At 42.9% G+C, this 14,113-nt stretch overlaps 1 protein-coding gene across 2 annotated transcripts in view; it reads right to left on the reverse strand.

The window, feature by feature from the left end:
- Positions 1–2,126: 2,126 nt before the first annotated feature.
- The window catches only part of SLC16A14 (solute carrier family 16 member 14), a 32,371-nt gene continuing 20,384 nt past the window's right edge, over positions 2,127–14,113 (reverse strand). For both annotated transcript variants that reach the window (XM_060193752.1, XM_007519377.3), the window contains 2 exons: positions 11,224–12,204; positions 2,127–4,973 (listed from right to left, as the gene is read on the reverse strand). In XM_060193752.1, coding sequence (XP_060049735.1) covers positions 4,822–4,973; positions 11,224–12,204 — 1,133 coding nt within the window. In that variant the 3' untranslated portion in view covers positions 2,127–4,821. The remainder of the gene's footprint in view (positions 4,974–11,223; positions 12,205–14,113) is intronic.

Raw genomic sequence — 14,113 nt, forward strand, 5'->3', positions numbered from 1 at the left:
CTTATGCCGGTTCTTATGCTTTGCGCCACCTGCGCTTAATCCGCTGTGCCACCGCCTGACTCCCTGAACGTTATTTTCTACTTATTTTATTACTATTATTTTTTTGTATTTATTTATTTACTTTTTTTTTTTTACTATAGCACTGCTCAGCTCACACACTTCTTGTGGTGTGGGGGTTCAAACATGGATCTCAGAATCTCAGGCAAGAAAGTCTATTATATAAGTACTGTCCTATGAATCCATAAATCTGCATTTAAGATAAGTTTGGGTACAAGATAATTTATTTATTTATTTATTTACCCAGAGCATTGCTCATCTGTGGCTTATGGTGGTGCTGGTGACAGAATTTGGGGCCACAGAGCCTTAGCTGTGAAAGTCTTCTTGCAGAACTCTTATGCTGTCTCCTCAACCCAGATACATTTTTAAAAAATCTTTATTTATTTATTGAATAGAGACAGCCAGAAATTGAGAGGGAAGGGGGCGATAGGGAGAGAGAGACACACACCAAAACACTGTTTCACCACTCACGAAGCTTTCCCACTGCAGGTGGGGACTGGGGACTCGAACCTGGGTCCTTGTGCATTGTTTTTTTAATTTTATTTTTGAGAGAAATGCAGATACACACAGAGAAACACCAGAGCACTGCTCAGCTCTGGCTTATGGTGGTGCAGGGGACTGAACCTGGGACTTAGGAGCCTCTGGCATGAGAGTCTGTTTGCATAACCATTATGTGGTCTCCCCTGCCCGAATTGTCTTTTTTAAAAAACATTTATTTATTTATTCATTCCCTTTTGTTGCCCTTGTTTTATTGTTATAGTTATTATTGTTGTTGTTATTGATGTCGTTGTTGGATAGGGCAGAGAGAAATTGGAGAGAGGAGGGGAAGACAGAGAAGGGAAGAGAAATATAGACACCTGCAGACCTGCTTCACCACTTGTGAAGCAGCTCCCCTACAGGTTGGGAACTGGGGGCTCGAACCAGGATCTTTACGCTGGTCCTTGTGCTTTGCACCACCTGTGCTTAACCTGTTGCGCTACCGCTGGACTCCTGCCCTTGCGCATTGTAACGTGTGCTCAACCAGATGCGCCACCACGTAGCCTCATAGATACATGTTTTAAAGTAACAAAAGTTCTTTTCCATTCTTTCCTTCCTTCATCCCATCCATCTTTCCTGCCTGTCTTCCTTTCTTCCTTCCTCCCTCCCTCCCCCACATCCCACCTTTTACTGGAGTTCTGCACAGCTCTGGTTCTGGTGGTGCAGGGGATTGAACGTGGGACTTCAGAGCCTCAGGCATGACAGTCTTTTTGCATAACCATTATGCTATTTCCCCTGCCCAAAGAGAAAAGTCCGACTCTACAAAGTCTCCAAATTTTCTTCTCCAGAGATGATCATGGTTACATTTGCTTCTATTTCCTTCGAGAAGGAAATCATATGGATAACTGTTGTTCTTTACAACATAGGTGGGAGTACTGAAGACACTTTTTTCCCCTTTTCTTAGCAATATATCTTGAAGACTGTTTGCTATTTTTACTTATGAATCTATCTTAATAGTTCCATTAGTTCAACTGCATGTTTAGACCATACATTATTTAAACAGCTTCTTATTAATGGACATTTTGATTGTCTCCAGTTTTTTATATATAGAAAAACACTTTTTCTTCATTTGTCTTCTTCAGCTGCTTTTAGAAAAAACAATTGTGGAAATGAGAAAGGTGTACGAGGTTTTTTTTTTTTCTTTCTCTGGGATTTGGTGCCTGTGTGGTGATCACTCCGCCACTGCAGGTAGCCATTTTTTCTCTTTTTTCTTTAAGAGAGAGAGAGAAGAAGAGACATCTGCAACACTGCTCCACTGCTTGTAAAGCTTCGTCTCTGGGGGTGGGGGCTAGGGCCTTAGACCTAGGTCTTCTCTCACGCTGACATGTGAGCTCTACTGTATGAATCACCACCCAGTCTTCTGAGTTTCAAATTTTAATAGCTGGACTTGGCACTTTGAATAACTATCCTTGGTGATTGTTTACTGGGAGTTCAAGGACTTTTTCCAGGGGAAAGAACCCAGCATCGTCTACATTTTCAGAGTTTCCTCCTTAAGGTCAAGAAAATTGAGAATGTATACACAAGCTCATTAATCATCTTTAAAGAGAACAAACTTTATTTGGTTGTATGTAAATAAAGATTATTTGGGTACATAAATGAAAAAACAACAATAAAATACACGATATAAATAGACACTTAACCCTTTATAATATCTTCAAAGAACTGCTAATAACTACCTACTCTCAAGAGAGTGAATGTATTGATTGCAATTTTTAATAGCATTTCCTTTTATTCTGCTTTCAACGTGAATATTGCAAGTAGATCCTGCTCTATTTTTGTAAAATGGGGATGTCTTGTTTGGTAGAAGTCATCACTTCCATAGAAACTGTGAACCAACAAACAACAATACAGACTAGATGAAAGCAAGTCTTATCAGTGCCTGGCTGCTGGATAAAAAGTTCACACAATGCACAACCAGCAGCAGCATGGGCATCGTAATACATATACCAGAGCACCATCCAAAGGGTTGTACACCGCCTTCTGTTGACATGATGCCAGAAAGATGAAGTCATGAAACAGTGTGGTCACTTTAAAAACACACACTATTTTTTTTTTCAATCTGATCACTCTCATTTTCTGTTAAGTACATATGTAGAAAGATATAGCATCACCTCAGCACTAAGATTGCCTTCATCCAAACAGAGAACTGGGTTCTTTCATGGGGCTCCAGAATGGTGAGGGCCACAAACAGGTCATCCTGTGGTCAACTAGATGTATGACATGCAATTTATTGTCTGTAATGATTGACAGGCAATTCTTGGATGATTGGAGGTAATAGTGAGTGTTCATAATTGTCATGCTTCTGTTTCTCCTTGCCCTTAGCTGTCTTTTATAATTCTTTGATTGTTACAGTTGTTTTGATGTTTCCTTTCATTACACAAATCCTCCCACTAGATACCAGAGCAGGAAATGGTGGAGAAGGAACTTACAGGACATATGGCCAGGTTATCATTTGTTAATAGCTTGGAATGCTCGCTGGGGTGAAAGACTGAACATGCTGGCTACAATTAGACTAGGGGTGATGTTCTGTGATTCCAGTGACTAGGACACTTTCTACCTTTCACTGCCAAGGTTGAGTGACAATTGTCTGGACTCACTGTGGGTAAATTTGACCCAAGACACTGGTAATGCTTTCAGAGACAAGCAAATTGTGAGCTGATATTTAAGCAGTTCTACGAAACATGTAAGCAAGTAAGGCAGCCAGAGATTGCAAAAACGATTCTGGGAAGAACATTCTGCAGCCTGGAAAATGTTTGGCTTAGAAAAATAGAGATTTCAGATCAAGAAAGAACATTCTTATTTAATGTCATGAATCACAGTTATCTTTGGGATGGAACCAATTGAAGAACTGTGCTGAGCTCAGGCCTACTGACTGTGTAACTGGAAGCATGGAGAGGGACTATGTTACCAGTTGCAATGCCAGGGGCCTTATTTATTTATTTTGGATAAGGAATATGCTTTAAAATGGCTTAAGTACCAACTTTATATATCAACCAGCAATGACTTCTCTATTTATTGGGCAGGAGAAATGGAGAACAATTATTACTGGCCTGAGATCATGCTCACAAGTTTAAAGGCCAGTGATATGAATAAAAGTGCCTGAATCATAGCCCTTGATTCAATGGTCATGCACACACACAGGATTTTCACTGAGAAAATCATTATTGTTACTTATGATGGTTTTGTCTCAAGACTTGGTTTCTCTCTGGATCATAATGAGTTAGAATTGATGGCAAATGCTACTGTGAGAAGATTTAGAAACTATTGTCTCTAGTTGCAGAATTCTTTCATAAAAATATAGACTATGTTTTGTTGATTGTATTGAATATCTTCCCTCTGAAATTAGAGTCTGACTTCTGCCTTTGTTAATACCAGTAGTGGATTCCTGGTCCCTTATAATAACTTCAGAGACAGTACTATTCATGCACTTAAAATCCATTAATCTTCAAGATTTCCAGAAGCATGTAGATACCATTACTTCCACCTTAGAAAAAAGGTATTGGGTTAAAAAGCTCTTATTCTTTGTCTTTGTTCCAAAAACTGCCATCTATAATCCTAGTTCCAGTGGCTGATGAGAGAGTCTAGTTATTTTTATTTTTTCTGAGAGAGACTAGTGTTTATTTTTAAAAAATTTTATTAGTGATTTAATATTGATTTACAAAATTACATGTCAGCAGGGGCATAAGTCCACTCCATTCCCACCACCAGGGTTCTGGATCTTCATTCTCCCCACTGCAAGCCACCACATGGACCAGCCATCAGAGAGACTAGTTTTTATAAGGATATTTTAATCAGTTATTTAACAGCCTGTTTTGAAGGACACTATCACCTCTAAAATACCCCAGATACAGTCCTTAATATCTGCCAGCATTGCTACTCCTCAAATGGAAAAGCAGTAATAATTTCTTTTAATTTTTTTTTTGTTTATTTTAACTAGTTAATTAGTTAATTTTACCAGAGCACTGCTCAGCTCTGGCTTCTGGTGGTGCTGGGGATTGAACCTGGAACCTTTGGTATCTCAGGCATGATAGACTCTTTGCATAACCATTGTGCTACTTCCCTCAGCCACAGTACTAACTTCAAAGGGAACAATGACAGTGACATTTACAAAAGACAGTACTGGCTACCACACAAAACACTTCCCCACTATGTGTCACAAGCTCTCCACAGCAACCATGGGAGGTAGGCACGAGTCCAAAGGAATCTGACATGAGACACAACACAACGCTAAACATGGGCTCCATCTGTGTATTTTTTCCTGGACTGTTCTATAATTTGAAGACATGGCTGAATGAGTAAAAAGAGTATTCCTACCATGTAAAGCAAGCCACATATATAGAAGGAAAAATCATACTTTTGCGTGATGTCGTAGATCCACCCTACAAAAAATAGAAAAAGAATGTATGTAGTGTAACATTGTTGAGAGAAGCCAAAAACCAGAAAGTAAGCATCTCTTGCTGCTAGAAATAGTTCCAAAAGAATTAATTTACATCCCATTGACTGCTCCAAACATTTATCTCTGCCATTTCAAAGTGAGAAAGCTATAAGCCAGAGTTCTCCATCTCTTATTTTTTAAAACCATTAGTGGGGAAGGTCTTTAGGCTCTCACTCGTTAAGGTAACCCTCAGGCTCACAAAGTCTGCAGTGGTCAGGCTGTTCAGCATTAATACACAGGACTCCTGTGCTCGAGGCCCCAGAGAACCCAGGTTTGACTCCCAACACTACCATATACTAGAACTCATAAAAATAAATAAAAAATAAATCCAGTGTTATCTTACAAATATAACCACAACCTTCTTTAGTTATTATTGTCATTAATACTTTCTCTTTTTTATTTATTGGGGGGGATTAATAATTTACAGTCAATAGTAAAATACAGTAGTTTGTACATGTGTAACATTTTTCACTTTTCCATATAACAATTTAACCCTGTCTAGGTCAATACTTTCAAAGTTCTTCTCAAGGGTGTACCAAAAGTAGACATCTGGTGAACTTATGGTCATTCTGAAGTAGTTGAGAATGAATAGTTGCTCTAGAAAGAATAGAATTTTCAAGGTTTTAAAAAAAATTCAGGGCAGGGTGGTGGCACACTCTGTTAAGCACACATACTACCGTGTGCAAGGACCAGGGTTGCAGGGGGGCCTCTTTCTCCCTCCCTCTCTGTCTTCCCTCTCTTCTCAAATTCTCTCTGTCCTCTCAAATAAAAACATAGGGGAAAAAATGGAAGAAATGGCCACCAGGAGCAGTGGATTCACATTGACAACTATAAAACTTTAGTATTAAAAAAATAATAATTTCATTGTATAGCACTGGACATGAAGTCCTGAGTTTGATCCCTGACATTGGGTGTGCTGGAGTGATGCTCTGTTTCTCTCTCTCTAGCTTAATTGGGGAAAATACACACACAAAATTTTTTTTTATTTTATATAAGGAGAGAGAGAGAGAGAGAGAGAGAGAAGCTAGGCCACTTCTCAGTGCATACAGTACTGCGGATTGAACTGGGAGACTCAAGCATAGGGTCCTGTACTCTTCCAGCAGAGCTATTTCTTTTTTTAATTTTTTATTTATTTATTTTTGGATAGAGACAGAGAGAAATTGAGAAGAGACATAGAGAACACCTACAGCCCTGCTTCATGTGTGAAATTTACATTCCCCCTGCAGGTGGGGACCAGGGGCTTGAACCTGGGTCCTTGTGCACTATAATGTGTGTGTTTAACCAGGTGTGCCACCGCTGCCTGGCCCCTCAGCTGAGCTATTTCTCCAGCTGCGAAATTTTAATATTTGTCTTTATGACACTTGAAATGGCCAAAAATAAAGCCTTAAATGCTAGTTAAGTTATCAGTTCTTACAAATAATATTTTATTTCATTTTAAGGATTCATTTATTTACTAATGAGAGTGAAAGAGGGAGAACCACAGCATTACTCTAGCACATATGATGCCAGGAATCAAACTCAGCACCTCATGCTTGAAAGAGTCCAACACTTTGCTATATATCTATCTATCTATCTTTCCCTTTTGTTGCCCTTGTTTTTTTTATTGTTGTTGCAGTTATTGTTGTTGCTATTGATGTTGTCGTTGTTGGACAGGACAGAGAGAAGTGGAGGGAGGAGAGGAAGACAGATAGGGGGAGAGAAAGACAGACACCTGCAGACCTGCTTCACTGCCTGTGAAGCGACTTCCCTGCAGATGGGGAGCTGGGGGCTCGAACCAGGATCCTTAAGCCAGTCCTTGCGCTTTGTGCCACATGCAACTAATCCGCTGCACTACCACCAGACTCCCTTTTTTTTTTTTAACTAGAGCATTGCTCAACTCTGGTTTATGGTGGCATGGGATGGGACTTTGTAGCCACAGGTATGAAAATCTTTTGTATACCCGTTATGCTATACCCTTCATAAAGAATATTTTAATGTGATAACTCTTTTTAATTTTTTCTCATTTCTTTATTTTATAGACAGAGAACAGAGAGAGCTTCCTTCAATACTGTGGGGGTAGGGCTTGAACTTGGGTCACACAATTGGCATCATAACATCGTATCCAAATGAGCTATTTCAGCAGCCTTATAACCTAACACTTTCACATAGTTGTTTCACGAGGTTCTCTGTAAAAAGTCACTCTATCTCATGCATCCTAAGAATTACATGGTGCTTCATCATTGTGGGAATCAATAAGCAAGAAGCATCTTGACCTATTAAAAATGACTCGGTGTTCCCTGAGGTCTTCGTAAAAAACCTGATTTCAAAGATGTTAAAATATTTTAAGAAAGTCTCAGGCACTATGAAACATGACTTTTTTTTTTTTAACTTGACTGAGTAATTTTAAGAATCAGTCACAGGGCTGAGTAGGTCCCCCTGTGCCATGCCAAAAAATAAAAACCATGGCTTCTGAGTAAGAACTTGTTCCCGTCTATAGCCATACCACCCTGAACACGCCCGATCTCGTCTGATCTCGGAAGAACTTGTTCCCTATTAAACTGCATTTTCCTTTCACTGGAGCCTGTCAAGTGAAAATTGATAACTGTTTTTCTTATTTTTAAAAATGTTTTCCCAATTCTTAGTGAAAAAAAATACAAAACACTGTTAAGTGTTGTCTGAGTGGTGTGTATGTGTGTATGTGTGTTTTTAACCAGAAGAGCACTGCTCAACTCTGGCTTATGATGGTGCCTGGGGTTGAACCTGGTACCTCAGAGCATCAGGCCTGAGAATCTTTCGCAGAAGCATTATGCTATCTCTCAGGCCTCAGAGCGTTATGTTTTATGTGAGGAGATGATGAATAGATTCTCTGTCAGTCGAATATGGTCACAGTATTGCTGTGTTTTACACTGGAAATGTCTAGAAAGAATATCTTCTGTTCTGAAAGAGAGAAAGTGACTTGCCAGCAATATTATAAATGCATTAGGCCACGAAGGGCACATTGCTAAATGACACAGTTGAAATGTCTGTTTAATACTTTTTGACTGTTGTCCAGAATGAAAATGTGTGATTATGTAATACAACCAAATTATAACCCAGGTGCCTCAGGGTTCTTCATGCCCATAGAAACCACTCTGGAAAATGAAACACATTAATTTCTGACCCCATTAAGAAGGGAAAAGGAAAAAGAAAAAGGTATTGTGAACAGTTCTTTTCCTTGTAGCAAACTCACATAAGGAGTAATTTTTAGCCCACTGTGCATTTCTAGTGGGAGTTTAATGTGGTTATTAGTTTCTCTCTCTGAAACCTAGGGCATAAAGGCTGAGCTGGCATCTCATTGCAGTGTTGGCTCCTTGACCTGAAAAGTCAGTGTATTAAACATCATGCCACCAGAGGGTCGAACAGACAGGTAAGTGTCAGAGTACAGGATTCGCATGTCTGGAGGCCCAGGTTTGCTACCCATCACTGTCATGCCAAAGCTGAGCAATACTCCAGACTCTCTCTCTCTCTCTTTGTGTGTGTGTGTTATCACTCTCACTCTCTCTTGACACAACCAGTGATGTTGTTCTGCATCCTTTGATGCCTAGGTTCAGTAAAAAATAAAGAGAAGAAATAGCAAACCCAAAGGAGGAAAGACTGTTTAGGTTGCTCATCTAGAAGAGGCAGCTTTTGACACGCTTTCGTAGATGACTCTGTGGGGCACATCCAATACCAGAATCCACCTCTAGGTGGAGGAACCTGGAAACAGGAGGACTGAGGGCTGCAGACAGAGTCCCTGTCTTCTAGCTGTAATCCTTTTCTTTTCCTTCAAGAAAACGTAGCGTCTTGCAAATGAACAAGGGCATCAGCCTGGGTGTGGGATAAGGCTCATGAACTTGGGTGCTGAATTGACACTGATCATGAACTTCACACTGAGGATGCCACATCTCACAGCAGTGATGAGATTCTGCTACAAAATCTGGTGAACCAGTACCCAAACAATCCTAGACAGACAATTAGAAGCAGAAAGATGGATTCCACCCCCAAATTAGGAGGACCTCCAACAAGAAGGCAGACAAGCCATTAAAAACACATTCCCAACTCTTGACACTATCTTCCCAGATAATACTTTTAACCCACCTGCATGTTATCTGTGGGACTCAGGCAAAAATTAGCAAAGTCTTGGGCCCCTTAAAATATACCTAAAATAGACTTCCTAGCTTCTTCCAACATAAAGACCCCAAATCCCATCTGCTATATTTTTAACTTTAGGTTCCTGATTATTAAACAGTTTGTTCTGCTTTATATCTTAATGCTATTCAGCCAACAAGTTGCAGATGCTATATGACACCAACATGACTTCCCTGGGCAGACAACCTCACCACTGTGTCCTGGAACTCCACCTCCCCAGAACTGAACCCCAGTTAGGAAAGACAGAAACAGGCTGGGGCTGTGGATACATCTGTCAAAGCCCATGTCCAGTGGAGAAGCAATTACAGAAGACTTTCCACCTTCTGTACCCCATAAAAATCTTTGGTTTGTTACACAGGCTCCTGTGCTGAATATGGTCCCCAGATCAAATCAATGAGGTTTACAGTTAACAATATTTATATACTTTTCCCATATTTTCTCTGCCCTGATCCAGCTTTCTAGTCCTATTTCCAACTCTGACATCATCTCCCCAGACAATACCTTTAGTCCACCTGCATGTTAGCAGTTGGGCTCAGGAAAAAATTAGTAAAGTCATGGGCTCCTTGGAATATACCTGAAATAAACCTACTAGCCTTTTCCAAAATGGAGACCCTAAATCTCATCAGCTAGTCTTACCTTTATATTCCTGATCATTAAACAATTTATCCTGCTTTATATCTTAATGCTTTTCAGTCAGCAAGTTGCAGGTGCTACCATGACGCCAACCTGACTTCCCTGGGCAGACGATCCCACCAATATATCCTGGAACCCCACCTCTCCAGACCCTGTTCCACTAGGGAAAGACAGAAACAGGCTGGGAGTATGGATCAACCTGTCAACACCCATATCCAGAGGAGAAGCAATTACAGAAGGCAGACCTTCTACTTTCTGCACCCCATAATGATCCTGGGTCCATGTTCTCAGAGGGATAAAGAATAGGAAAGCTTCCAGTAGAGGGGATGGGATATGGAACTCCGATGGTGGGAATTATACCCACAATCTTGTCGATCATTATTAAATCACTGATAAAGAAATGTCCTTGTCCCCTCAGTGGGCATTCAGGCTCACATCTCTAGAAAGAACCACTGGTTTGTTGATCCAGCTCACACTCCCAATTCTTTCCTCCTTTCCTGTTGGTAGTATGGCTGCTAGAGAGCAATCTATGCTGAGTCTCATGTTGCTTTGAGACTTGGACTAGCTATGTGGCACAGTCCTGGCCACCCAGATGCAAATGGAAGCCTGCTGGGACAGAGCCTTTCCTTTCATCCTCTACTTTGTGATCAGTGAGGGCTTGAACTACAGCAGCCACCGTGTGACCATGAGGCAATTCATATGAGGAAGAAGCCACAAAGATCTTGAAAACATTATATCAATATCATCCATCTCCCAAACTCTAGATTTCTGGTTGTTTGACACAATAAAATCTATAATTATTTTATTTTATTTTTGTGTGCATCAGGATGAGATGCACTGTAAGACATACACTCTTTCCAGCTAAGCTATCTCCTGGTCTCAGTGCCCACGATTTATGGATTGCAAGAAGAAAATTCTCCTTGGGGCTAGGTGAGCACACGTTACAATGCTCAAGGACCCAGGTTCGAGATTCCAGTTCCCACCTGCAGGGGGAATGCTTTGCAAGTGGTGAAGCAGATAATCTTTTATTAAGAGAGAGGTAGGGAGACAGAGAGACACCTCAGCATGGAGTACAGAGTACCATCCTTGGACCTCCCCTGGGTGCTGTCCATGGTGCTCCCATGTGGTGCCAGGATTCGAACTAAGGGCCCTTCACTTGGTAAGGTAAGAACTATTCTCCAGCCACCCCCCCCCTTTTTTTTAACTAGAGCACTGCTCAGCTCTGGCTTATAGTGGTGTGGGGGATTGAACCTAGGACTTCGAAGCCTCAGGCACGAGAGTCTCTTTGCAAAACCATTATGCTACCTACTCCCCCCCCCAACCCCATATACACCTGGGGCTTCAGAGCAGGGCGCCTGCACCCCACCTGCACACTCTCGATGCTCCCTAAGCTCCTCCCACCCGGCACAGCTTACCTGCGAAAGGTGGCCCTAGCAGGGCGGAGATGCCGTTGGCGCAGATGATAATGCCATAGGCATTGGCAAGGTTCTCGATGCCCACCAGGTCCTCGGTGACCACGGGCATGAGGGAGAAGTAGCCGCTGGAGAAGCCGATGAGTGCACAGAGCACGGCCAGGCCCGTGTAGGTGCGCACGAGCGGCAGGATGAAGATGCTGAGGACCAGGCTGAAGTTGGCCATGAGGAAGACGTTCCAGACCCGGACGCAGGGCAGGTCAGCCACGAAGCCCAGGCTCACCTTGCCCAGGATGTGGACGATGGCGATGATGGAGGTGAGTGGGAACACGTCGTTCTGCTCGGTAAGGCCGTACAGGTGCACGATCTCGGGCAGGTGGATGAAAGGGATGACGAAGCTGCTGTAGGCAAACAGCGCCCAGAAGACGAAGGCCACGAACCTGCGGTTGCTGAAGAGCGAGGCTGGCCCGAAGTAGCCCGAGGCCCCATCGTGGAAGCCCTTCCTCACCTTCACGCCCAGATGGCTCACAGTCTTCAGGAGCCGCAGGGCCGGCGGGTCTCTCCCTGGCCCCGCCTCCTCGGGGTGCCCCTGTGTTGGGGAATCCCCCTGGGCATCCTCGGTCCGGGGTGCGTCACCCTCCCTGTCCTCTGCTCTGTGCAGGTGTGCGCTGGGCTTGGCCGAGTCGGGGGAGTGGGCCTCCGGGAGCCCCGCACCTGGCCTGCCCGAGTGGCCCCGGGGGGTGCTGGTGGAGAGGGGCCTCATGAGCGCCCCGCAGACACACAGGTTCAAGGACACGGCGCCCTGGATGATCATGGCATTGCGCCAGCCATACTCAGCACACAGGTACTTGAGCAGCACCGTCATGAAGAAGGTGCCAAAGCCGGTCCCGGTAGTGCTGAGACCCTGGGCCAGGGCGCGGTGCTTCTGGAAGTACCTGCCCACCATGACCACGGCAGGGAGGTAGACCATCCCACTGCCCAAGCCTGCAGAGGGCAGGAGGGGAACACACAGCACAGTGAATGGCAGCACCAGACACTGGGCATGGCACTGTCCTCACCTCCAGACTCTCTGGGAGAACAAAGCATAAAGGGACAGGGGGCACTCTAGAGCCTTAGAACTGAAGGGCAGCAGTAAGGCTGGGAGATAGCTCACTCGGTAGGGTGCACCCTTTGTCATAAGTAAGGAAACTGGGTTCCAGTCCCCAGCCACCCACCACATGAGAGCTCGTGCTGGGCACAGGGGCATCATGAGAGGGGCTGTGGTACCCTCTCTGGACCTTTCCTCTTCTCTATTTGTCTATTGGCCTCTATGAAAGACAGAAAGAAAGAAAGAAAGAAAGAAAGAAAGAAAGAAAGAAAGAAAGAAAGGAAGGAAGGAAGAAAGGAAGAAGAAAGGAAGGAGGAAAGAAAGGAGGAAAGAAAGGATATAAATAAAGCAAGAAAGGAAAGGAAAGAGAAAGGGGGAGGGGAAAAAACAAAGAAAAACAGGGACTGGGGAGATAGTTTAATGGTTTAGCAAAGACTTCCATGCCTGAGACCTGAGACTCTGAGGTCCCAGGTTCAATCCCCAGCACCACCATAAGCCAGAGCTGAGCAGTTCTCTGGTACAATAACAACACCGCCAATAATAAAAACCCTGATTTGCCTATTTATTTGCGAAGAGAGTAGAGAGACCGCAGAGACCAGAGCACTCTTGGTACATGCAGTGCTGGGTGTTGAGCAGGGCGTGGGGTGGGCTCTCATAGTCTTACACTGCAACACTGAGCCTCCTCTCCTGCTTTAGTTTTTTTGTTTTTCTTTCTTTTTCTTTTTATTAGTGACTTAATATTGACTTACAAGATCATGAGATAACAGATCAGAGTTCTGTGTCCCCATTTCCTCGACTGGAAACTGCAGTAGTTCTCCCAAGGCCACAGACATGGGCTGACTATTTCTACAAACATCTGTTTATATATATTTGTATACTCGCCCATTTTTTTCTATGGTCCTGCCTTCTCTTCCTTTCTAAGTCACACCTACTCCTATTGCTACTTCTGAACATCTTTTCTGTTTTCCTCTTCTCTCTCTGGGCCTTGATGGAGCCCTAAGGTCATCTTCCCCTCACATTTATTCCCCCTAATTTTCTGCCCTATTTTTTTTTTTAACCAGAGCACTGCTTAACTCTGGCTTATGGTGGTGTGGGGGGTCACTTTGGAACCTCAGGTATGACAGCCTCGTTGCATAACCATTATGCTATCTACCCCTGCCTCTGTCTTCATTTTGAACCAAACTCAGAATTAACCTTCATGACTTCTAAGTTCCAATAGGTAGAGATTCTCTGACTTTTTTTTTTTTTTAATATTCAAAGGAACAAAGAAAAATAGAAATAGTTTATCCTATTTTTCATTGTCATTGGATCTTCACAGCTCCAAGTGTCCATTATCTATCTACTTCAGAGATAGATAGACAGACAGATAGACAGACAGACAGATAGCTAGAGATTATAGTACCAAAGCTTCTTCTAGTGTGGTAGGGCCTGGGCTTGAACCTAGGTTGTACCCATGACCAAACATGTAAGCTATTAAGATACTTTGATGGCTGCAAGGACTGGTGTAAGGATCCCGGTTCGAGCCCCTGGCTCCCCACCTGCAGGTGAATCTCTTCACAGGCGGTGAAGCAGGTCTGCAGATGTCTGTCTTTCTCTCCCCCTCTCTGTCTTCCCCTCCTCTCTCCATTTCTCTCTGTCCTAGCCAACAACGATGACATCAATCACTACAACAATAAAAACAACAAGGACAACAAAAGGGAATAAATAAATATTTAAAGAAATAAATTTAAAAAGATATTTTGCTGGCCTAATATCCATAGTCTAGTACCTAGGCTTACATCTTGGTAATTAGTTGACTCTTAATTG

The sequence above is a fragment of the Erinaceus europaeus genome, chromosome 7 (assembly GCF_950295315.1).
Source record: "Erinaceus europaeus chromosome 7, mEriEur2.1, whole genome shotgun sequence".
NCBI classification, from domain to species: domain Eukaryota; kingdom Metazoa; phylum Chordata; class Mammalia; order Eulipotyphla; family Erinaceidae; genus Erinaceus; species Erinaceus europaeus.